The sequence below is a fragment of the Thamnophis elegans genome, chromosome 7 (genome assembly GCF_009769535.1).
Source record: "Thamnophis elegans isolate rThaEle1 chromosome 7, rThaEle1.pri, whole genome shotgun sequence".
Taxonomy (NCBI): Eukaryota; Metazoa; Chordata; class Lepidosauria; order Squamata; family Colubridae; genus Thamnophis; species Thamnophis elegans.
This window is the reverse complement of record NC_045547.1, coordinates 61,307,775-61,331,942: the sequence shown is the minus strand read 5'-3', so window position 1 is coordinate 61,331,942 and position 24,168 is coordinate 61,307,775. Positions and strand designations below refer to the sequence as shown.

General features: G+C 38.7%; 1 protein-coding gene across 9 annotated transcripts in view; it reads left to right on the top strand.

Moving 5' to 3' along the window:
- Positions 1-24,168, top strand: part of CADPS2 (calcium dependent secretion activator 2) — a 387,307-nt gene that overhangs the window by 226,429 nt on the left and 136,710 nt on the right. For all 9 annotated transcript variants that reach the window (XM_032220716.1, XM_032220714.1, XM_032220712.1 and 6 more), the window contains 4 exons: positions 4,054-4,162; positions 5,247-5,447; positions 10,452-10,588; positions 14,445-14,632. In XM_032220716.1, the coding sequence (XP_032076607.1) occupies positions 4,054-4,162; positions 5,247-5,447; positions 10,452-10,588; positions 14,445-14,632 (635 nt within the window). The remainder of the gene's footprint in view (positions 1-4,053; positions 4,163-5,246; positions 5,448-10,451; positions 10,589-14,444; positions 14,633-24,168) is intronic.

Here is a 24,168-nt window from a genome sequence, read left to right as displayed (position 1 = left end):
CTCCTAGAGATTAGGGCAGTGGAACCGGTTCCACCGGACCAAGTGGGGTCAGGTTTCTATTCCAATCTCTTTGTCGTTCCGAAGAATTCAGGGGGATGGAGGGCAATTCTGGATCTTAAACTGCTAAATTTTCACTTAGTCTATAGAAGATTCAAGTTGGCATTGCTTAAATCCATCCTGGTGGGGGTCAGGCTCAATGACTTCATGGACTCCATCGACCTGACGGAGGCTTGCCTCCATATTCCCATCTTCGCTGGCCATCATAAGTATCTCAGGTTCTCCTATTTAGGTAGCCACTACCAGTACAGGGCCCTACCATTTGGCTTGGTGTCAGCACCTCGGACCTTCACTCTGTCAGGGTCCAATGCTATCTCGATGACATCTTAGTCCAAGCAGCATCGTTTGAGTGGACGAAGAAGGATCTTTCATTGGTGGTATCCACACTACAGCAGTTTGGTTTTTCAGTTAACCTAGATAAGAGTTCCCTTGTTCCTGCCACCAGGATTTCTCACCTGGGGACCATCATAGACTCTAAGCTGGGGAAGGTGTTCCTGTCCCACGACCGTAAAGTTAGTTTGTTAGCCTTAGTTAGACAAGTTAGAAGTCAACGTTTTGTTCCTGTAGTAGTACTCTCCAGCTTGCTGTGGAAATTCATTTCTTGCATAGACATGGTGCCTTAGGCTCGTCTACATGCGAGGCCGCTCCAGTGGCATCTCCTGCTGCATCAGAGATCAAACTCCAACAATTCCGAGGTGCAGCTGTCATTGAGGTGGTGGCTCTCCCCAGAGCTACACAGGGTTGCGAGTTCAAGGAGCTGGAGCACCTCATCCTGACAATGGACGCCAGATGTACGGGTGGGGAGCTCTCTTGGAGTCCCGGATGGCGCAGGGGCGTTGGACCTGGTTGACCTCAACACAATATAAATTGGCTGGAACTGCGAGCGATTCACTTGGCATTGTGGCACTTCAAGTACCATGTTCGGGATCGAGACATCATGGTGCTGACCGACAATGTGGCGGCGAAGGCCCATGTCAACCGACAGGGTGGCACACACTCCAGGGCTCTTCGAACCGAAGCAATGGTAGTCGGCTCCTTTGCGGAATGGCATCTTTGATCTCTCAAGGCAGAGCACATTACAGGAGTGAATAACCATCAAGCCAACTGGCTCAGTCAGGCCACCGTCAACCAGAGGGAGTGGAGTCATTCTCCGAAACTGTTCCAGGCCATCTGCTCCAGGTTCGGCCATCCGGAGGTGGACCTGTTTTCCACACAGCAGAATGCTCAGGTGGATGGGTTCTTCTCTCGGTTCCCAGATTGGGGGACAGAGGGAGTCAACGTGCTTCAGATTCTGTGGCTGGAGGGCCTGCTCTATGCCTTCCCGCCCCTTCCCCTTCTCCCTGGGGTAGTTCGGAAAGTGGTATCAGAGAAGACGGAGCTCATCTTAGTAGTGCCCTACTGGCCGCACCGGGCATGGTTTGCGGACCTAATGTGGCTGTCAGTGTCACACCCGGGGAGGATCCCGGGGAGGGATTATAGACCTCAGACAGGGGAACCTGGTGCAACCCAAGCCACAGTGGCTGCAGCTAGCCATGTGGAGATTGAGCAGGAGCGCCTAAGAGCCACCCAGCTTTCACAGAGGGTGATCTCCACAATTGAGGCTTCACACAAGGGTTCCCTTTTCCACAGGTTGGATTTATAATTCCACCTGTCGGGTCTTTGCAAAGTGGTGCCGTGTCTCGGGAGTGAATCCTCACAAGGCTTCAGTATCACACGTCTTGGAGTTCCTCCAAGATGGATTGGATAGGGGGCTCTCACATGGCACCCTCAGGAGACAGTTGGAAGCCCTCTCCATGATTATTCGGGGAGAGGGGCTCCTTCCACTTTCCCGGGTCCCGTTAATTAAGAGGTTTCTGAAGGGTGCGGGGAATCTCCATCCCCCGGTAGTCCACAGGTTTCCAACATGGAGCCCCACTATGGTTCTCCAAGCAATGACAGGAGCACCATTCAAACCTCTGAGGATGGTTAACCTGAAGTTTGCAACCCTTAAGGTAGTGTTCCTTGTGGCGGTCACCTCAGCCTGTCACATCTCCAAACTGGGGGTGCTGCCTTCCAGGTCGGATCTTTGTACATTCCACAATAATCGGGTCATCCTGTGACTGGATCCGACTTTTGTTCCCAAGGTTAACTCCCTTTTCCACAGGTCGCAGGAGGTGGTATTACCGGATTTTTGTCCGGACCCGTCTCATGATAGGGAGCGCCTCTGGCACTGGCTGGATGTCAGACATGCCTTGTGCATTTACCTGAGGCGCACGGACGGCCTCAGGAAATCTGAAGCGCTCTTCATTTCCTTTTATCCGTCTTCCCTGGGGAAGAGGGTGTCCTCCTTGGCTATAGGGAGGTGGATCAAACGGCCATCACATTGGCCTATGAGGTTCAGCACCTTCCGCTGCCCCAGGGCATCAGAGCACACTCCACCAGGAGTGTGGCTACCTCAGCCTATCGTGGAGATTTGCGGGGCGGCTATGTGGGCATCCCCTTCTCCCTTAATCAGGCCCTACAGGTTAGATGCATTTGCATCGGCTGATGCGGCATTTAATCGTAGGGTGTTACAACAAGTGGTAGTGCATGAGGGACCCAGGACCAATAGTGCCCCCCTTGAGGGACGTTAACTTGAGTATGTCCCAATCCTGGCTAATCCTGCAAAATTCCTCCGGAAAACGAGAGTTGGTCTTGAACAACCTGAACTGTTGTTTTAGGAGGTTTTGCAGGATTAGCCAGGTTCCCACCCTAGCATTGGTCCAGGGGTTGGGGGAGTTTAGGGGGTAGGGTGTGTTCCGTTATGACTTGTTTTCAGGTGTTTTGCAGTGGTCTTGACTTGTTGAAACTCGGGACCAGAAGCAAGGATCACAGAGGCATGGCTTCAAATTAACTCTGTCTCGAGGTCAATTGGACATCACAATACCCAATCCTGGCTAATCCTGCAAAACCTCCTAAAACAACAGTTCAGGTAAGACCAACTGTCATTTGTCTAAAACGGTATAGGGTTTCCTGCCTAGGCAGGGGGTTGGACTAGAAGACCTCCAAGATCCCTTCCAATTCTGCTATTGTATTTGTATTTATATTTGATTATGGTGATCACTTTGCACCTTTTGTAATCTGACTACAGTAATCAAAAATTTGCAGTCAAATGCAAATGACATATTCAAAAATAATATTTTTCTCAACAATGACACAGAACTGAAGAGCCAATTATTTTCTGGATACCTTTCCTGACTGTTTTGATTGGAGTTGTAAAGTGTGCCCAGAAGCTTCAATGGGCACACTAGCACCTCATATGTGGCCCCAGAATCCCCCAAGTTGGTGAAGCCAAACATTTATGCCTTATTTGCAGTGGGGAGTTAATTTGATACTGAGATATCTGCTTATAATATTGCATGTGCACATTCTCCAACTTAAAGGGGGGCGGGGGATAGAGCCTGCTTTCCTTCAATCATTGCAAATGTACAGCTTTAGACACAGTGTGAAGCCTGATATGACCTTCAAACTTTTGTGTGCTCTAGGTTTCAAGGTAAAATATATGTGTACTAGTGTCAGTTGGAAGGACACACAGTGTTCAAGGTAGATGAACAAATGCCTTACATATACCTGTTTAAAAAAATGTATTGATGGGAATGTACAGAATAATGATTAAATTTTAAATTTAGCATTGATTCTCAAGATAACTACTGGTGATAGTCGGATAAAAAGGTGCTTTTATTTTTCAAATTGCAATTTCACAATTATTGCACACTAATTGCTATAAACCTGTAATATACAAGTAGATTAGTGGTACCTTGATATCTAAGAGTATTTTGTAAAGCAGTTGTTGTGAATTTCAAGTTGTTAATGTACAGTTGACATCTTTGTTCTAAGCCACATAGCAGATTATTTATAACTACGGTTGTTAGCAGCTAGTTTATTGCCTATGTCCCACTGAACTAAGAGCTGGATGTCAATATAACATGATATAGTGAAGTATAGCTAATTCAGGGCTTCTCTTTATCTTTCACCTAGGTTAGCCAATATACATTTGCCATGTGCAGCTACAGAGAGAAAAAATCAGAGCCTCAGGAGTTAATGCAACTTGAAGGATACACTGTTGATTATACAGCACCCCATCCAGGTATTCTGCAAAATGAGTTCAAATGTCTGTTTGCAGAGAAATTAAGAAAGATAGCTTGTTTTATCTTTTTATAAAATCTTATCAAGTAAGTAGGTAGATAGGAAGAGAGAGAAAGACTATTTTAGGCCAGGTTACATTTTTACCTCATAGTCTATCATATCAGAAACATCTTCATCTCATTGCAGATCTGAATTGCCAGGTTATACATTATTTTAATGCTATTAAAGGCATTGATATCATGAAGTGATATTAATTAAAAGCAACATTTCCTTTAAAGATGAGGATGAGGTTTTGATTCTGATTTTATAGTGCTCTTCCTCCTGAAAGAGATAATGCACAGTAGATGCATCTGTGTAAATGATATGGCTACCAAGTAACCAATTTTGTATAATGGCCATCTTTTTGCTTTCTTTAGCAAGAACTCACCCAACCTGTTAATTAGTACAGAAAAGTGCTTAGGGACAGAAAGTTTTTTAAAAATTGGTTAATTAGAGAAATTTATTTAAGTGGGAGCACAATCCAATAATATGCATGCTAGGATCAAAGTGTCATTTTGATTATTCGTCTACATATCTAACACAAAGTAGACATAAGTAGAAATATCTTCAGCATAGAAGAATTTTTCTCTTGCCACTGGGGTTTGAGTTGAGCATGAGTTTGTTTCTCCTCACTCCAATCACTGGACCTGGGAAATCTCCTGCAGAAGAACATACATGTTCTTTTTAAGAGCTACTGTATCTGAGAGACACTGTTAAAGATGCTTCTGCTCAATATGCTATCTCTTGGGTAGACAGGACTAGTCATTCCTCTGTGTGTCTCCCAAATTGTCCTCCATGTTTTCTGGCTGCAGCAGAGACATCAAGATCTATCTCTTCAGTTTAGCTTTTGAGTGATTTTAATGAATTTTATTTTACATTTTAACTGCCTTTAATTATGTTTTTATTAATTTAGTCCTTTTAACTTCTCTTTTTATATTGAAAGGTAGACTATAAATCCAGTTATTACTTAAGGAGGTAGAGTAAAGCGAAAACGTAATTTCATGTCAGTTAATTTGACTGAATCCTGAGTTCTTCTAAATCTGCAGGCCTGCAAGGTGGTCAGGTGTTCTTCAATGCTGTCAAAGAAGGTGACATAGTGATATTTGCCAGTGATGATGAACAAGATCGGATCCTGTGGGTCCAAGCAATGTACAGAGCTACTGGTCAATCTTACAAGCCGGTTCCTGTAGGTCAAGCACAGAAGATGAATCCAAAAGGAAGCAATACTCACACAGATTTATCACAGAGTAAGTTTACATTGTTTTAATTTATGAGATTTCAATTGTATAATTAATCAGCATTTAACTTGACTGTTCTTGAAAATTTATATTAATAACTATTTTAAAAAACTGACTTGTAGCTCATTATTGCTGTTGTGTTACTTTTTAAAATATATAATTAGTATCATTAAAATTCAGTACAGATTCTCATGGAAACAATTTTTAGGGATTATTTTTCTTACAGACTTTGCACTGATTTTATAACAAATAGCTTCAATCAGGTATTCCTGACTCAGCTGCATCATTGTTTTGATGAAATATTATTGGACAAGAAGAGCACAAGATTACATCCCTTCATAAATTCTCATTGGAGGAAATTTTTCAATTATCTTCCTGGCCAGGGATTGAAGCTGTAAACTCAGGGAAGAGGAGGTAGTGGGGTAATTAACATCAAAGGATATTTTATTGCAGTTAACCAGATGTGAAGCCATACTAGTAAAGCGGGATTCTAAAGACAGGGTGGAAAGTTGGACTCTAAGGACCAGTTGGGAATTCTAATGTACCGTTTTCACTACTGTAGTCTCCAGCTTCCCTTTTGGGGAAAGGTTGGGAAGAAAATGGTTCAGGCTGCATCGTTATGCCAATTATGCCCAACTATATATCTTGGCCCTTGACTAAGTTATTGATCTGTCAGAAGTTATTGGTGCTATAAGAAGCCTAACACCATCTAGATTTCTATAGAGAAGAAGAGTGAAGGCTTAATTCCAGCAAGTGATAGTGAATTTGAAGCCCAACCACTTCTGATGACATTCCACCATTAATTCTAAATGAAGTTGCACTTCCCTACTGTAGCAGATTCAGTTTGCAATTTTGGTGGTCCTTCAAACTTCTATAGCAAATAGAGCCTTCACTCAGCGCCATCTAGTGCAGCAATTGCTATTTTCCTAGTTGGCATTAGTTATTGTTACTCATGCTTTGGTTACCTCTTGACTGGACTATTGCAATGAGCTTCACTTGGGACTGCTATTGAAACTGCAGCTGGTCCAGAATACTGCAGCTCAAATACTAATGGATGTAACACCTTCATTTAAAGAGCAGCATTAGTTGCCACTTGGCTTGTGGGTGCTTCTATCCTCTGAAATGGCATGCTACCTGATCTGCAACTGGCTCCTTTGGGCTTTTAAAAGCTGGTTAAAACCTGGCTGTTCCATCAAGCAAGAAAAGTTGGTTTGCTGTAATTGCTTCTTGTTCACGACAGTGGGTTAATTTTCACTACTACTGATGTTTTCATCATTACTTCCAGTTTCATAGGAGTATTTCTAGTAGTTTGTTTATTGATTATATGATTTTTATCAACTTTATGGCAATTGAAGTGGCTCATACGGTTGTAAAAAAAATCCACTACAGCTGATAATATAATGGAAACAATGACTCACAACCCTGTTGGCTGAAAGAAATACAGAAAGTAAGCATACATTGCAACTATGTTAGCTAACTGATTCCTATTTAATAATACCTCTTTTTATTGTAATTTGCAAATAATACTTTTTCCTATATTTATGCCATCCTTTTATGTTTTGTGTTTAGCAATACTTCAACATTTATATGAGATAGCACTTAGGAAAGATGATGCCACTCACATTTATGTTTATTGATTTCCTCATACAAATGATACCTATTTTTAAAAGTCAAAAATGAGAGGCAGCCTTAGGAATGGCATGCCTGGTTTCATTCTCCAAACTTTCCATAAAGAAATATTGGCTGCTTTCTCCCAAGGCTAAGAAGAGACATCCATTCCTTAAGTATAAAATGTGACAGTAAAATATGTGGTCCTGCTTGGCAGGTATCAACCTAAGGGTTACTATCATTTTCCTTGTCGTCTTGCTGCATCCCATCTATGTCTAGTTGCTTGACAATAGCTACAGGATAATTTTCTGTTTTATCAAATCCCTTTTCATTATACTTCCTGTAACTGTCTCTTGCTTGAACATATTACAGATGGGGGAATCATCAAAATAGCCTTGCTGATTTATTCCAATGGCAGGAATGCAGCAGAGACAAGTCCTCTGTTTAATAAAATATTCTAGTAGCTATTTTTCTGTTTCCTTTGTATTATATGAAGACAGCTAAGGAAAATAACAATAACATTTTATAAACCATTTCCCAATTTACTTTTACAATTTTAACTGAACAATATCTCCTAAAAAAAATCTAAGTTTGGATAGGATTCTTTCTGCTCTTGTTAGGAATAGCAGACTGTTCAGTATTTATCCAAATGAAGCTTAAGATCAGTTATCACAGGGTAGTGCAACAATGTGGCATCAATTTATGTTGATATAACTGCGCTATAAGTTCAAGGGTCTATGCTACCAAATAATGAATGGTGTAGCACTATATAAAAAGTACACTTGTTGGAAACTAATCAAAGAGAGAAGCAATCACTGGAGGTTTTAAGAAGAGACTGGACAATCATTTGTCAGAAATGGCATAGGTTCTCTTGCTTGAGCCAGACCTCCAAGGTCTCTTCCAGCTCTGTTCTATTGTTTTCAAAAAAGTTAATGAACATACATAAACTAATTTGCATTTTTAAGAGATAAAGAATAGTAATATGAAATATCAAGGCTTCAATTATGTTGAAATATCTGGATTTAATTTATGTGCATAAGGAAAGGAAAAAAAAGCCACCATTGTTTTTCTTTTTGTTTTCTCTGTATCATCAGATGATTACAGTAAGCCGTAACCATAACCTTCTTCCCCATATCGTTTGCTAATCAGAAATGTTTTACATATATGAAATTAGTAGCAAACATCACAATTTGATTAACAAATGTCAATCTAGTAAAGACTAATTCAAATCCCTGTCTACTTCAGGAGAATCTTAGACCATATAGCTATATCTAAAATGTACATTTTTATGCTTGTTTATTAAATAGTCATTTAATTACATACATGAATATATCTTAGGACTTGAGGAGTGGGGAAAGTATTATTTCAAAAAAATTATAAAAATTTGCTCCCGTTATCTGTAGATGGTAATCTCATAGCGTAAACTATCAATGTGTTATCACACAGTTTATTTGCTATATGTACCTTGTTAAATCTGTCACATGAATGTGACGCTTGCTTTAACAATGCAGAGCCAAGTGATATGAATTAGTTTCTGCATCTTTTCAGGATATGATGCTGCAGATCCTTCAGTTTGAATTAAATAATTCTTCCATCTGCAAATGCATCTGAAAGTTGGACTTGACATGGATCAATATGATCTGGGGCTAAATTTCTAAATGTGACTGATTATGTTAGCATCATACCCACAGATCAATATGGAGTCTTATTATGAACCTAACTCTAGAATTGGGTTTAATCAATACACTTTTGTCTCCGTTTTTATAGAAATTTTAGGTTTGTAGCACAGTTTTCAAGAATATATTGAGAATACATCTTTTCTGGTAACAAACATTAAAAACCTCTATATGTGAAATTAAAAGAACAAAGAAGAGCAAAGACCTTATTGTAAGGGTCAAGTCAATTTTTTAGTTGATAGTGGCCTGTTCACTTCCAATATTGTGTACGAAATCAAAGAGAGCTAATGTGCTAATGCATAACTAGTCCTTTTGGCAATGGTAAGGCTTTTTCTGTCCATACTTTATAGCAACTTGCATTGAGGATTTTGACAAAACATACCATTAACGAAAGAATCACTAGATTGTGTCTTTTGATAAACCCGCGGGGTTCAAAGGCGTTGAAAGATGCAATCTCTGAACAACAATAAATTCAGATATTTGATTGAGGTGCCATTTAAAATGGCATGTTATATATAATTTGCACAAAGAAATATTGTTTCCAGTTTCATTACTCTTGTTCTGGAAGGCTGAAAGAGCTCTTTGCCATTACTACTTTATATTTGTTTCTTTAAAAGCTGCATATAAAAAGCAAAAGACTGGAAATGACCCTGTACGAGGCTATGTGTTCATTTCTGCTCTAGTTTGATGTTTAGGAAATGGGCTTCCAGCTATCTTCCATTGCTGCTTTCTTCTGAGATGAGTGTCTTCTTCATGCCTGTAAGCAAAGACATGCTGGTGTTTTAAATAAACCAAAACTTCTATACTCTTAGTATCTTGTTAAAAGAGGCATCTCATAGTTAGTATTGGCAAAACTTTCTAAAATTTTAGAATATCATTACAGAGAAAGTTTTGCAGTGGGCATTGTATGAAAATAATATTAAAAATATCTCTGTGTTAATATTTTGTTACCTGTCTGTGTGAGAATTTTAAAGCATATAAATATACAAGAATAAGTATATCTCTTTATATATCTAATCTATGTTTATGTGTGTGTCAGTGGTTGGTTTCAAAAAATTTTAGAACCTCTTCTGTAGGTGTGGCCTGCTTTGTGGGAGTGGCTTGCCAGCCATGTGACTGGACGGAAGTGGCTTGCCAGCTATGTGACTGGGTAGGCGTGGCCAAATTGTAAAATGTGGTGAAACTCACTTAACAACGCTCTTGCTTAGCAACCAAAATGTTGGCTCAGAAACTCTGGCATTTGAAGCACAGAAGTCTTAAACCTGTTAAGTTACAAGACCTTTGCACCCCTAACCCTGTAGGAAAAATAACCCAGAGATGTTCAAACTTGACAGCTTTAAGACTTGTGGACTTCAACTCCCAGAATTCCTCCTCTTGCTCTTCATCTTGATGATGTGCAGACTGCGGTGGGGAGCTGGAACCAGTTCTAAATGGCACTGTAGATTTGTGGAACTTCTTCTATAGAAGAGGTTAGAACTGGCAGGAACACACCCCTGGTATGTGTATACACGTGTGTGTGTGTGTGTGTGTGTGTCCGCACGCATTTCTTTTGCTCTGTTTGTCCATGAATTGTTATATTATTGTCACTTGTTTAGATTCCACTTGTGGCAGTATTTTTAAAGAACTGGTGAGACTTGGAAAAGAAGACAGGTTCTCCAAATAAATTTTAAGCCAGTTTTAAAGTGAAATAATCTATATCAAAGTATTATTTTTACCTTTCTATAATCAGATGCAGATCATGCACAGAAACATGACATGGATGAGTTTATTTCTGCTAATCCTTGCACATTTGACCACGCGGCACTCTTTAGAGTACTACAGAGACAGACCTTGGATCACCGACTGAATGATTCCTATTCTTGTTTGGTAAGTAAAAGGGCTGGAATAAAAGAAGTGACAGAAAAGAAAACTGAGAAATAGTTACTGCAAAGTGGTCTTTTCTTCTAGACGCATTTAATAACTGTGCGTGAGGTTAGTATAAAGCATTTCAATCGATTGGCTTCAAATTTGAAAATTATACATTTGCAGGCTACTGCTGTGCCACTCAATAGAAAAGAGAAGAGATTCAAACTGACTCTGAACTATGGTTTATCAGCTCCTCTAGGGAGGGCTGAATAAAAGCAGAAGGCTTTAATAAATATAGAACCCTCTGTGGTAGGATTTGCTAACACCTGTACAGGCATTTTAAGGTACAAATCCAGGTTGCCAGATGTCAAGCATTATGTCATCTATCTGGTAATTCTCTCCTCCTTTATGGACTGAGAAGAGAAAAGAAATGAATAGAACCAAAACCACAGGGGGAGAAAGATTTATTGCACTTGTATTCAGCTGAGTCAAGGTTAGCTTTGTAAACTTAAATCCTGAATGAATTACTTACCGCTCTAGAGGTAATCTGTAATTTCTTTTCTTTATATATTTTTTTCACTTTCAAATGAGCACACATTTAAAGAGTGAAGTTGCAATCACAAAGGTGGATAATTGGGAAGAGCATGAGGAAAAAATGTAAAAACTGATGTGAAATTCTTCAGTTTGGCTGCTGATTCCTTTTTTTTAATAGCTGTGGCATATTTTATTATTATCACAGAACAAATACAAGATCATACCCTAGTAAAAGTTTTTATATATAAAAATGATAAAATGAAAATTGTACAACAAAAATAATAGCTTTCACGGAAAAAGCAGAAGCTGGTATCTTGAAAAACATAATGTGCTGTGAGATCTGATCCATTAAGCTGAGTGTTAATTCTGATTTAGGCATGCCATAATATCTCTTGTACGGATAGTTTTCTTTTAATTTATAAATTACTAATCACACAAGGATAAGAGCAAAGCATTATAAAACAACAAATGTAGGTCTGCTATTCCATAAATACAGAGTTTTAAAGAAAAGTAGCTTTATTATATATGTTGAGACATGCTTGACAGAACTAGCACTTGATATTTTTAAAATATATAAAGATGAATTGGTATGTAGAACATTGTCCATTCCATTATGGGCTCAGTAATTTTATATATATATTTATATATTATATTATATTATATTATATTATATTATATTATATTATATTATATTATATTATATGTATGTATGTATATATGTATGTATGTATGTATGTATGTATGTATGTATGTATGTATGTATGGATGGATGGATGGATGGATGGATGGATGTTATATTTGTGCTGATAAATAAATAAAGGGAGACTAGTATAGATCTATTTCAAGCTATTTAGCTCTCATCAGCTAGCCATACCCTTGCTGGGAATCGAACCTGTGCAAGGGTATGGCTAGCTGATGAGAGCTAAATAGCTTGAAATAGATCTATACTTGTCTCCCTTTATTTATTTATCAGCACAAATATAACAAATGTAACAAAAAGGCAACAGTAAAAAATATTGGGTTTCTGTCTGGATGGTCTCTTGTGACGAGCCGAAGGACAGAGAATGGAAGTGTGATCTTCCTCCCATATTTGGGCATACCAGGGGTTGTGACTTTATATATATATATATATATATATATATATATATATATATATATATATATATATATATATATATATATATATATATAGGGGGGGAACGAATAGGTTTATTTCCTACAGCATGAAAGAACTAGAGAAATGTAGACTATTAGAGACTGCTTTATATTGATTAAGACCCTCATTTTACCTAATTTATTGTATACTTATTTACTGTAACTCCCCATATTTCAATGCTACTTCAAGGGTTATTCTGGCATAGTAATGCATATGCTTTAGTGTTGATTGTAGCTCTTTATTAGTAACATTTGAAGCTAAGTATGGTGGGGGTGTGAAGAAGTTTATTTTTGTGACACACACCCCCCCCCCATCATTTTTTCATCAGTGTAGATGGTTGGAAATTTAGCGCTCACGGAAACCTGGAGACACATGAGCTAATTTATAGTAGAAATTCTTCTCTAACACGCATTTGGAAAGAATATTTTAATTTCCTTCTTTTCAATCTGCATATGCTGAAAATAACTTTTAAAAAAAGAGTCTCTTACATCTTGATAAATTGAACGAATTTATTTCTTTGCACAAGAAAAGAAACCTAATGTGGAAGAAGTAGATTTAAACACAAACTGATTAAAACCATAAGCTTTGCTGAAGTATCTTTCCTCAACTCCCTGACAAAGAGTGGAAATTTATAAGCAACTATAAAACAGTGCATGATTACAATAATATTATCCAACTAAAAACTCAAATTTTTGTCGTGGCAGCAGAGCTATTAATTTGGGGTGGGGAAAAATATAAATTAAGACTTATATGACAAACTGGACATTCTAGTGATAGAGAGTGATTCAGATGCAGCATTTCCCACATTCACTCTCAAGCACTTTCAGAGTGAAATGAGAAAGTGTTATCTAAATCCTGGGCTGCCAATCAAAGCTAGCAATTCTAGATGAAGCAGACCAAAGTCTTGACTTGCTCTAAAGCAGCTTCCCATTGTGGCCCCATCCCTGTTGCTCTCAAAAAGCAAAATTTTGAAATGCCTGGTTATTGCAAATAACCCAGCCTTGCTTTTCATTCACACAAATGGCTCTATAAACCATATGTTTCTTTAATAAGTCCAAGAGTAATCTTGGCTTCTTTAGCCAAGAAACCAGTACTTTTCAGGTTTGTTATTGAAAACCCCCAGTTTAGCCCTTTTCTAAATCATGATTCTCTCAAAACCAAGAAAATTATTCTTCATATTTTCTAAAATGCTTGACTAAGAACTAAAGAACTTAATAACTAAATTGACTAAGAAAAGAAAAGGCACCCTTAATTTATTTTTTTATAACAAGATTGAATTTTGTGTAAAGATAGCCAGATTTATTGTTGCACAGATTTTTTACAAATTTATATCTGGCTGTCTGGCAGATCTGTTTAATACTATGATTGTCCTTATTACTGATCTTGGTGAGATGAAATATTGTGCCATATTTTTATTCATGTTTAAGATATCACAAGAGCCCAGACCTCTGAGAACTAAGATGTTGGTTTTTGTTGTTGTTACTTTCCTGAAGCATCAGTTGTCCTTTATTGTCTGCCTTTCTGAGCAGCTGTGTATTACGATTTCTGTGCTGACCTTCCCAGGGGTAAATGCTTGACAGCTCTAAGCTAAAGGAATATGTTTCAGTTGATTCAGCTATATCTATTGCAAGATATGGAATCTAGATGTCCACATAGGCTTCTAGGTGATATCCTGGAGTATTGTATTTTTTAACCTTAGAACAAAAGGTATGGAAAGCTGACTTTTGCTTGAGGCAAAGTGAATAACTAATTGCAACTATTTCTTTTCTATTCTATGTGTATAATTTTCCCCCTACTCTACCAGAGCTTACATCTTTTAAACATAATATTTCTTAATACTCTTTTACATTTTTTTTCATTTAACACCCTCGCATGAAAACCTCCTTCACATATGAAAATGTAGTCCATTGTATCTGAGATACCATTTCAGACATTTTGGTGTACAGTGTGAAATAGTTTTGGAGGCATTATTGTGAAAAAACTAATTACCTGACATTTTCAGTTGTTGAGCTAATGAATGCTTGAGTTTAGCCCCTCGTAATTTATTGACAAAAAAAATGGAATGGAGCTTATTAAAAATATAATAGTTCAAAAGGTTTGTATAATGCACTGAGAAGCTTGTTTGAAGAGGGAAAAAAGAACAGCCTATATTCATTAAAGAGCTTTTTCTCTCCCCATCTTTTGCAGGGCTGGTTTAGCCCAGGCCAAGTCTTCGTGTTAGATGAATATTGTGCTCGTTATGGAGTAAGAGGCTGTCACCGCCATCTCTGCTATCTGAATGAATTGATGGAACATTCAGAAAATGGTGCTGTCATTGACCCAACCTTGCTCCATTACAGCTTTGCCTTTTGTGCGTCTCATGTTCATGGCAACAGGTATTTTAATATGCAAGCATGCTGCAAAAAGTCATTAGTCTGTGTGATAAATGAGAAACAAGCAATATATTTAGATTTCACTTCTCCCACTTAGAACCGAGCCAAGAAATGAATGAGTGTAAGGGTTAAATTCATACAAAATATTGCTGTTGGTTCTGGAGTGCGATAAAATGCTTTTCTATGTAAATGAGGGCTCTTGTTTAAAATAGAGCAGCATTTCAAAGGTTCTCTATTTGAAGGCTATTTTTTATTTTATCCATTGGGTATAAAGAAACCTTCACCAACCTGGTACCCTCCAGTATGTCAGGTAACAAATCCCATTGTCCTCAAGTACATGGTGGCTACAAACACATAGGAAGGCTGGGGAATGGAAGGTATGAAATAGAAAGCAAGGTATGAATCTTTAAACTATGAGATGGATGATGCTGGTGAACACTACATTCTAATGCAAAGATAGAAGCAACATTACTGCTACAAGAGAAACTGTTTAATCTAATAGCATGTGATTTAGAAAGCATTATAGACCAACTATATATATAGGACTTCTGACATTTGGGTATGAATCTATGGCTTAGTCAAGATATGGTCAACTTTGGTTGACTGAAGGGTCACTCCAAAATATGTACAGTTTATTTGCAGAAGGAATAGAAAAATGAAATGAATAACATAAGCCTTTAGGAAGCTCATAGCGCCAGTTTGCTGTTTAAACCAAGAAGAGAGCATCACTTTGACCTCCAAAGCATGAGATTGGATATAACTCAATCAAAGAAACAAAGAAATAAAATAGATTTTACATTCTTTGTTAGGCTGTACTTTTTATTCTTCTTGCTGAGACTCATGCCTTAACACTCTGTCCAAGTTTAGCAATGATGATCATTATAAGTTCCCTAGATCCATCATGGAGTCCAATGATTTATTTTAAGTACTAGCTTTGTCTACAATTTTAAAAGTGGGGTAAGAAAGTTTACTTTAATTAGAAAGTAAGCTTTTATGGGAAAATTTTCTATGGAAAATATTTATGCGTAGTGTCTAAATACATTGTCAATAAACTGATGTGTTTCAGGACAGAATAGAGATTTGCCTTTTAGATATTCCAATAGTGATTCCTGGTTTCATTGCCTCTGCTTGTCCTATGTTTCGTTCTCACCTTCTAAGACTCCTTTACATCTTTTAGAGCATAGTAGTTGGAAGAGGATTGATTCTTCTGTTAAAGCAAATTTGGTTTTTCTAAGTAAATTTTGTCTGGCAAAAAATCTTAATTTGTGGGACAAAAATTAAGCAAATTCAGCATAGACTTCAGTAAACTGGTGAAAATTTGGTGGCATATATATTAAAGCGCCATAATAAAAAAATATGTCCAGGAGAATTCCTAAACAGTATACCGGCTTCTTTAGAAGAAGTATATTCCAATCCAAAGTAAATGGTACAAACCTCCATTAAAAATCACATAAATCCCCATTCTACATCAATTCTAATCTTACCTGGATTCTCCTTTAATTCATTTCTCCTCATCCATCATAGACCTGCTTAGATTCCTATTGCTTTTTTTTAAATTAAGAGATGGAAATTAGAGCTAGATTATCAGGTGCATATTGATATTTTAGCCAAAATTCCCAGATTACTTTTCCCAGCAATTTCATGGAGATACCAAAAAGCAAGGACAAAATATGAAAGCTTAACAAATCCCAAAATTTATGTAATTAAGCCAAGGCTACCAGTTTGGAAATCATTGATATATACATATCCTTTGTGTCCTAAGGGTGTTATTTTGTGACTGCATTGTGGTTCCCCTATACATTTCATCAATGTTCACTTAGTAAGAAATTAAAAGCCATTTCTAAAATAAAGCTAGATAGGAAATTAAATCCCAGAGGAAGTTTATGCATTTGTGAATCATTTTAAATAACCAATATGGGAATCCTTGCCTTTTACTGTATCTGCCTCAGTGACTCATTAAAATTTGTTAATTATATTCTGATACTATTTCAAGCTCTTAGCAAAATGAGCAGGCATATGAATTCTAGGTACCTCCTATATATTTTTAAAAGGATCTTTCTTCATAAGCAGTACTTTGATGGAGCAGTGAATGAGCTTTCAGACAAAATGGACATGGTCTAGTTTTCACCACCAGCTGTGGCTGGCATCTTCAGAGGCAGCATGAGTTGCTTTTTGGTGTAGCTCTTGGCAGCTCAGAGACAACTGAACTCGGCTGATTGGGCCCTTGCATTTAAACCTGGTACATCAATTTCTGATTGTTCCAAGAAAGCTGGCTCCAGATTGATTCCTCATCCAATTGGTCCATTTTGGATTAGTTTAGAATCACCCAGATTCTTGTATGCATGTGTGAGCAACTTACAGCAACTTAAATGCTTAAGAGTCTGGAGATTAAAACATATGAAGAACAGCTGCAGGATTTGGGATTGGCTAGTCTAAAGAAAAGAAGGACTGGGGGTGGGGGTGGGGGTGGTAGTATTCCAGTATTTGAGAGGCTGCCACAAAGAGGAGAGGGTCAATTTATTTTCCAAAGTATCAGAAGGCAGGACAAGAAACAATGGATGGAAACTGGGGAAAAGCAAACTGAGATTAAGGAGAAACTTCCTAACAGTAAGGACAATTAACCAGTGGAACAACTTGCCACCCAAAGTTGTACGGCTTCACCCATCAGTGGAGGTTTTTAAGAAGAGGCTGGACAATTACTTGTCTGAAATGGTATAGGGTCTCCTGCTTGAGCAGGGAGCTGGATTAGAAGACCTCCAAAGTCCCTTCCAGTTCTATTCTGTTTGATTGATTTTGTGTCTGTGTGCACATGTGTATTTGAATGAATACAGTTTTGAAAACATTAACATAAATACAGTTTTGAAAACATTAACATGATTTGCTTACTCTTTTGGAATTTGGTTAAAACTAGTAAAGTAAAAGATTAGTAAATATTTGAACTTTCATGATACAAATTCAGTGATATATAAATTGGCATAAAAAAGACATGGCCAATTTCAGTACAGCCAAAGAGCTTACGGTAATTTCTTTTTCTCAAAAAAAGATGGGTTCTGTTGTCACTGTCATGGTTAACCACTTCCTATAATTAACAACAGCAAATGAGGGTAACCTTGGAGGGCTGAATTTCTCAGGAGTCCCTCCTTTTCTAATAGTCTTCTATCTATTATTTTTGTCGTTCATTTCTGTTCTTTTTTGTATTTGAATTTTTAAGAGTGTTTAGGTTAAGAATACACAAAAGGGTGTAATTTGTTTTATATAATATTACTGATCTAACAGGAACTGCTGTATGTAAAATAAATCAAAATTTTCTGGTTACTTCACCACACAGGGAGTTATAAAACATTTTTTAGAGAAACTGAAGCAAGGGGTGTAGATTCAATGGGTCCTTCAGTACATAATCTTAGCTCATATGTAACTTTTTTATATATTTGCCCTGAAGAATTGTGTTGGGAGGGCACTAATACATCCTAGTATTAGAGCTTTTCAAAGTTGGGGGACAGTTATTTGATTTAAATACTATGCCAGCCTAAATAATGTAGGTTAACCACTCAGAAACACATTCCTGAATAGTGTGGATTGATCTAGTTGGGCTTCCAAATCTAGCACATTGTACGGATTACTTAATCATAGCCCAAATAATTTCTTTTAAAAACCCATAATGTTACAAAAATGATATTTTCCATATTGATTCATAATTACCAAGCCTAATCATTTAGAGAAGAACTTAATGCTTCTTGGGGGGGGAAAGTAATTTTAGCCAACAGAGAGCTAAATTGATGCAGTGGTTAAAGGCTAACCTAGGAACCAGGAAAGTATGAGTTCCAGGCTTCCCATTGGTATGAAAGTCTGCTTGGTGACTTTGACACACACACACACACACACACACAGACACACACACACACAAACACACACACTGCCCAATGCACTTTACAGGACTGTTGCTATGGAGAAAATAGTAGACAGGAGAATTAGGTATTAGGAGTTTTGAGGTGACCAAAATATATAAAGAAAAGTGGGGTAAATAATAATATACCTGTAATCAGAGTATCCTTCTTCCTTAGTATCAAGAAGGGCAGGGGTGGGATTCAGCCAGTTCAGACCAGTTCGGGCGAGTTGTTTGTTCTGATTTTGTGCAGTTCGGAGAACCACTAAAATTGACCACTGGCTAGCCCAGCCCACCCTCCTCCACCCTGCCCTATATATTATCTTCCCTTTGCCACATGGTTCAGATCTCTGTGCCTCACCTGCTCTGCTCACAAAAGGTGAGCCTCGGGTCAGAGCCCAGAGACATGCCATTCCCAGGCTCCAACCTTGCCCCGGAGCCGCCACCCACCTCAGCCAAGTTGGGGCAATGCACCATTTCCCAGCTCTAGCCTTGCCCCAGAGCCACTGCCCACTTGCCGCCTGCCTCGGCTGGGTCAGGGAATGCGTCATTCTCCAGTTCCAGGGTTACCCTGGGCCTCCACCCACATGCCGCTGTCCCCCTGTGGCTTCAAACTACCGCCCCCCAAGGCCGAGGCAATTTATTCAACCTGCCGCTCTAAGCCGATGAGCTGCCAGGGGGGAGGGTCAGAGTGGGCACAGGAGGACCAAAGTGGTTTGGGAACGGACCGGATGGTTATTCTTACTGTAAGAAGTCCCATCCGGAAAGCGCTGCAGTGGAGATTTTGCAGCTGCTTCTTGTGTCTCTTGCCGAGCCTCAGTCACTCGTGGAAACGTTCCATGTGCTCTCCAGGTCAGCAGCTGCTTCTCTTGTTGGGAGAGAGAGCACCTCTTGTGCAACTTAGCTGTGAGTCACCACTTTCCTCTAAGTCCCATCTTGAAAGCGCTGTGGCACAGAGAAGCAGCATTCAACATGGCTGCTGCTTCTCTGTGCTGTGTGCTTTCTGGATGGGACTTAGAGGAAAGCAGCAGCTCACAGCTTCTATATTGCACAAGAGATGCTCTCTCTCCCAGCAAGAGCAGCAGTGGAGAGAAGCAGCCACTCCCCCGATGAGCAGAAATGGAGCAGGGCAGGCCCCGAAAGGCTGCTTGATTGATCGTCACCGTGTGGCGGAAGCCGTGCATGCGCACATGCTCACATTTTTGGCGAACCAATTGTTAAGTGGGTTGAATCCTACCACTAGTGTCAAGTACACATGGGGCCACTTGAAATACAGTCCTTAAGAATTTACACGGAAGCCTTTGCAGAGATACAGCCTTTTCCTAAAATTCGTTTTATTTAGTGAATTAATATTAGCTTTTATTTACTTTTTTTAATCAAGATTTCAAGGCTTTTAGCATTCTTTTCCTAAACAGTCCAATTCAGTCAGAGAAACTTCTGCATGGAAGTCTGATTATTTACAACTACTTCGCTAGTCTTTTATGTTGCTTTATTTTGAAAATGTTGATAGTTAACATTCAGTTCAGAATAACTGATAATTGCCCAAACTTGTTTTCAAGAATTGAAAAGGAAGGTAGAACAATTTCTTTTATCTATTAAGTGAAGGACAATGGTGCAGCACCATAGAAATCTCCAATCATATTTCTTCCAGGATGGTGAGCATTCTGTATGTATTCCTTCTATTCAAACCACTGTATTTGTGCAGCATTACGAGTGTTACAGAAATGAAAGAATAGATTACTGTTGTAAATAGGGAGTCTGGCTGGTATGAAGATACTGAAATAGAGAAAAAGAAATATGAAGAAAAGGGGAGAAAAGAAAGGTAAGTCAAGGACACAAATAGAAGCACTCATTCAAAATTGTACAGATACAGATAATAACATCCACTCATTCATTTACAATAATATAGAGGGAGGGGAAAGAATTTTACAGACAATGTATGATAGGTCAAAGTTCTAGGCTGCTCTGTGTGATTGTACTTCTTAATTTTCTAAGTCAGGCTCTCAAGGAGAAAGATGACAACGTCAAGACAAAGGGTTTTTTATGGCCCAGTGATTAAATGGTTTGGGTGTATGAGATGAGCAGTGTATCCTGTTGTTAATAGGGCCATCATCACCTTATTACTAGCCTGGCAAAAAAACCTTTCAAAAGCATGTTACATAGTAGTGCAAGTTACTTTTCTATTCCGTAAAACAAGTTACTCTTATTATCTACTCACAGGATGCTGCTATGGAGCTTATGGCCTAAATGTAAGACAGCTAATAAAAATAGGCCTTTGCAGATTCATTGAGGTACTCCATTTTGTGTGCATATTTCAAGGTCTGACAATAAAAGTTGTGGTTGGGGTTGTTTTTTTTTTTTTTTTTGAGGCTATCCTGGTAGAAATATTTTCCAGACCTCTTCATTTACACCCAGAAAATATCAGTAGGATCTTGAGCATTTTCAAGAAGCAGTTCTAATAAAGTTCTTCACTCATAAGTAAAGCATCTTCATTGAACAATTTGGAAAGACCTAGAAAGAAGTACCAGAGTGGTCAAATAATCTGACCAGAGGGAATTTATAGACTCGAAATAAAAAAGCAAACCCATTATTTATTTGAAACAGCAAATACAATAATTTAGTTGAAAGTAGAGTCTATAAATGTCTATGGAGATTCTCAGTCATCCAGATCATGGTTGCCTCAAAGGTGCTTTTTCAAGAGGCAACTGGACTTTCTGGTTTTTCTTTGAATTTTTTGAAATCTTTTTGAATTTTTCGCTTCTCATCCAAGAAGTCTATAAAGAAGAGCAATCAAAACTAGCACTGACAGTGTAGTAAATAAATGAAGCAAGCTTAGAATTTAGGGCCTAAATTATTATTTTAATTCAATGTTTCACAAAAGGTATTGCCTGAATGTTGCATCCTCACATTCATGCCATGTCAGAGAAGCCGCAAAAACCTTCTCAATTAAAATGCATTATCCACAAATATCAATATAAAGCCAACACTGGAGACTTTAAAGAAGAGATTGGACAACTACTTGTCTGATACAGTATATAGTTTCATGCTTGAGCAGGAGGTTGGACTAGAAGACCTCCAAGGTCCCTTACAATTCTGTTATTCTGTTATATTCTGTTATGAAGCAATCTTCACCCGTTGTTTGTGTTAGGATGACCCAATATAAGTATAAAAGGCAGAGTTTGAATCATGGTATATATTTTGTTATTTAAACAGTTTGTCCTCCCCAGAGACACTGGGGATCCAGTTGAAACAATTCACAGTGATCTTTTTGTTCATATTTTCTGTATTTCTATATCCTCTCTTTTCTCTTCCTTTTGTGTTCCTCTGTAAATACATTCTATAAATCAGATGGTGTTCATTGATGTTGTAATGAAAGCATGATACTAAATTAGGAGGCCATAGTTATATCTTGTAGATTACTTGTTGCACTCAAGTATCACAAACTGAAGATGAAATTCTTTTTCATATATCTCCAAAATCATGATTAACATCTTAGTAAATACGCTTGCCCTTCTCACCTAACTTATTTCCCAAATTTTATTGTTGGCCTATATAATAATCCAAATATAGTCATATTTAGAAATTTAAGTTATTAATGTGACAATTATTATCAAATATATATATACACAGTGGGGTAATCAGATAAATGTTGAGTTCAAAATTATCACAATTAGTTAAATACAGCACAGGTTTATCGGTAAGAGCATGGGTTAAGTGAAGTTAGAAAATACAGCAAAGAACTATTGTTTTCTTCTTCGTCTCATCTTACATCTGGTTTTCATGCTGCGACTTCCCATTTTGTCCATCTCTTTCTGAAATGATGTTGGTGGGAAATACATGAAGTGCAAAGTGACTTTTTCCCCCTGCTGAGAGACAAGCTGAATTGACAAAGAAGCCTCCCACCCCCACCTCCTAGATGGTATCTTACTATTTCTCTTTGGCAGAAGCTGATATATTGAACATTCTTCAAAGAGATAATAAAGGGGAAAACCATATAGGAATGAAATCACCCTGTGGGCACCAATGTTATAATTTTATTCTTTATTGTTTTTAAAATTATTTCTTCCAGGGGTGGGCAAGGTAGGAGGCCAGAATGTGCAGCTCTCGGATTCTTGGCTGGGCTGAAAATCTGAGATACTTGATTGGGTGGAAAAGAAAATGCCAGTGCAAAGAAAAGTATTTTCTCTCTAGCAATGAATGTGGATTCCTTATAAAGAACCCGTCATTCATAGTAGCTTTTACAAAATATCCAGTGGTGGGATTCAACTAATTTAACAACCAATTCTTCCTAATGACTGGATGGGCGTGCTGGGGGTGGTGGTCATGTGACTGAATGACCCCCGATGTCACTGATGGCAAAGTGGGGTGGTGCAGGCAGCCCAAAGCAGCGGTGGCGATGGCTGGAGCCTTAGACTTATCTTTATGCAGCAACAGCAACAGTGATTCTCTGATGCCTCATCTTTTGCTTGAAAGATTTTTTGCAGCAGGAAACAGCAGGTGGCTACTTCTGCCCTTTGTTGGTGCAGCTGGGCGTGACTCTGCCCCGAGACACTGACTGCTGGTGCCATTGCCTTTTTGCTGGTGCAAACGGCCTGCAGCCACTGCCTTTTCACCAGTGCGAATGGCCTTCTGCCTCTTTGCCAGTCAGAACCAAGGCAGCAGCGACTGCAGGCCGTTCACAATGGCAAAAAGGCAGCGGCTGCAGGCTGTTCATGCAGGCAAAGAGGCAGTGGTGGTAGGGTGCTCATGCTGAGAAAAAGGCGAAGGAAGGTTCACCAGGCAAGCAGGTAGCTGGGCCGCATGAGAGGCTGGGGCGAAGGCAAATGAGTGGGCTGGGCCACAGGGACCACATAGTCGAGGCAAGTGAGCTAGTGAGCAAGGGAGGGATCCAGAGAGCAGCAGGTGGTCTGTCACAGCCTAGGCAGGTGAGGCCAGATAAGGAGTGACTGGGAGGGAAGGGGAGGGTGGGGCGAGCCAGTGGTGCAATTTGCCAGTTCTTCAAACTGCACAAAAATTTACCAACCTGTTCTCCTGAACCAGTCTGAACCAGCTGAATCCCACCTCTGAAAATGTCCAATTTGAAGTATTTATTTACTGTGTTGTAGTGTATGCCTTATAGATGAAGTTTCATGGTTACATTAACACATTTTGGTTTCCTGGCAAACAATCTGAATTTATAGCTGTTTGCAGCACCCTGCAATCATGGGACCTTCATTTACATTTTTTTCCCTGGAAACTAGCATTTACTTCCAGTTTCTGGAAAACAGCACCCCACAGGAAACAATGGTTTCACTTACGGACCAGGGGCATTCACCTAACAACCACCGCAAAAGTCATAAAATTGAGTGTGGGCGCCTTGTGACCCACTTAACAACCATCATGACTTAATCAAATTTGCAAGCTCAATTACAGTCCTAAGACTAGGACAACCTGTAAATCAATTTGAAGGACTAGAGCAGTATATGATTTGCAGCATTGAAATAGAACCTGTTGTAATGAATTCTATAAGGTAAGTCCTGATGCACTGAAATGTTGATAGTGTTTGCGTGTACGGGTTAATGAATTTCAAAAGTTTGCAAGGCATTAACAAATAGAAATGGAAGCTTAGCTTGTCTTTTAAAGCAACATGGACAGGTAGATGAAGTTTAAAAACAAG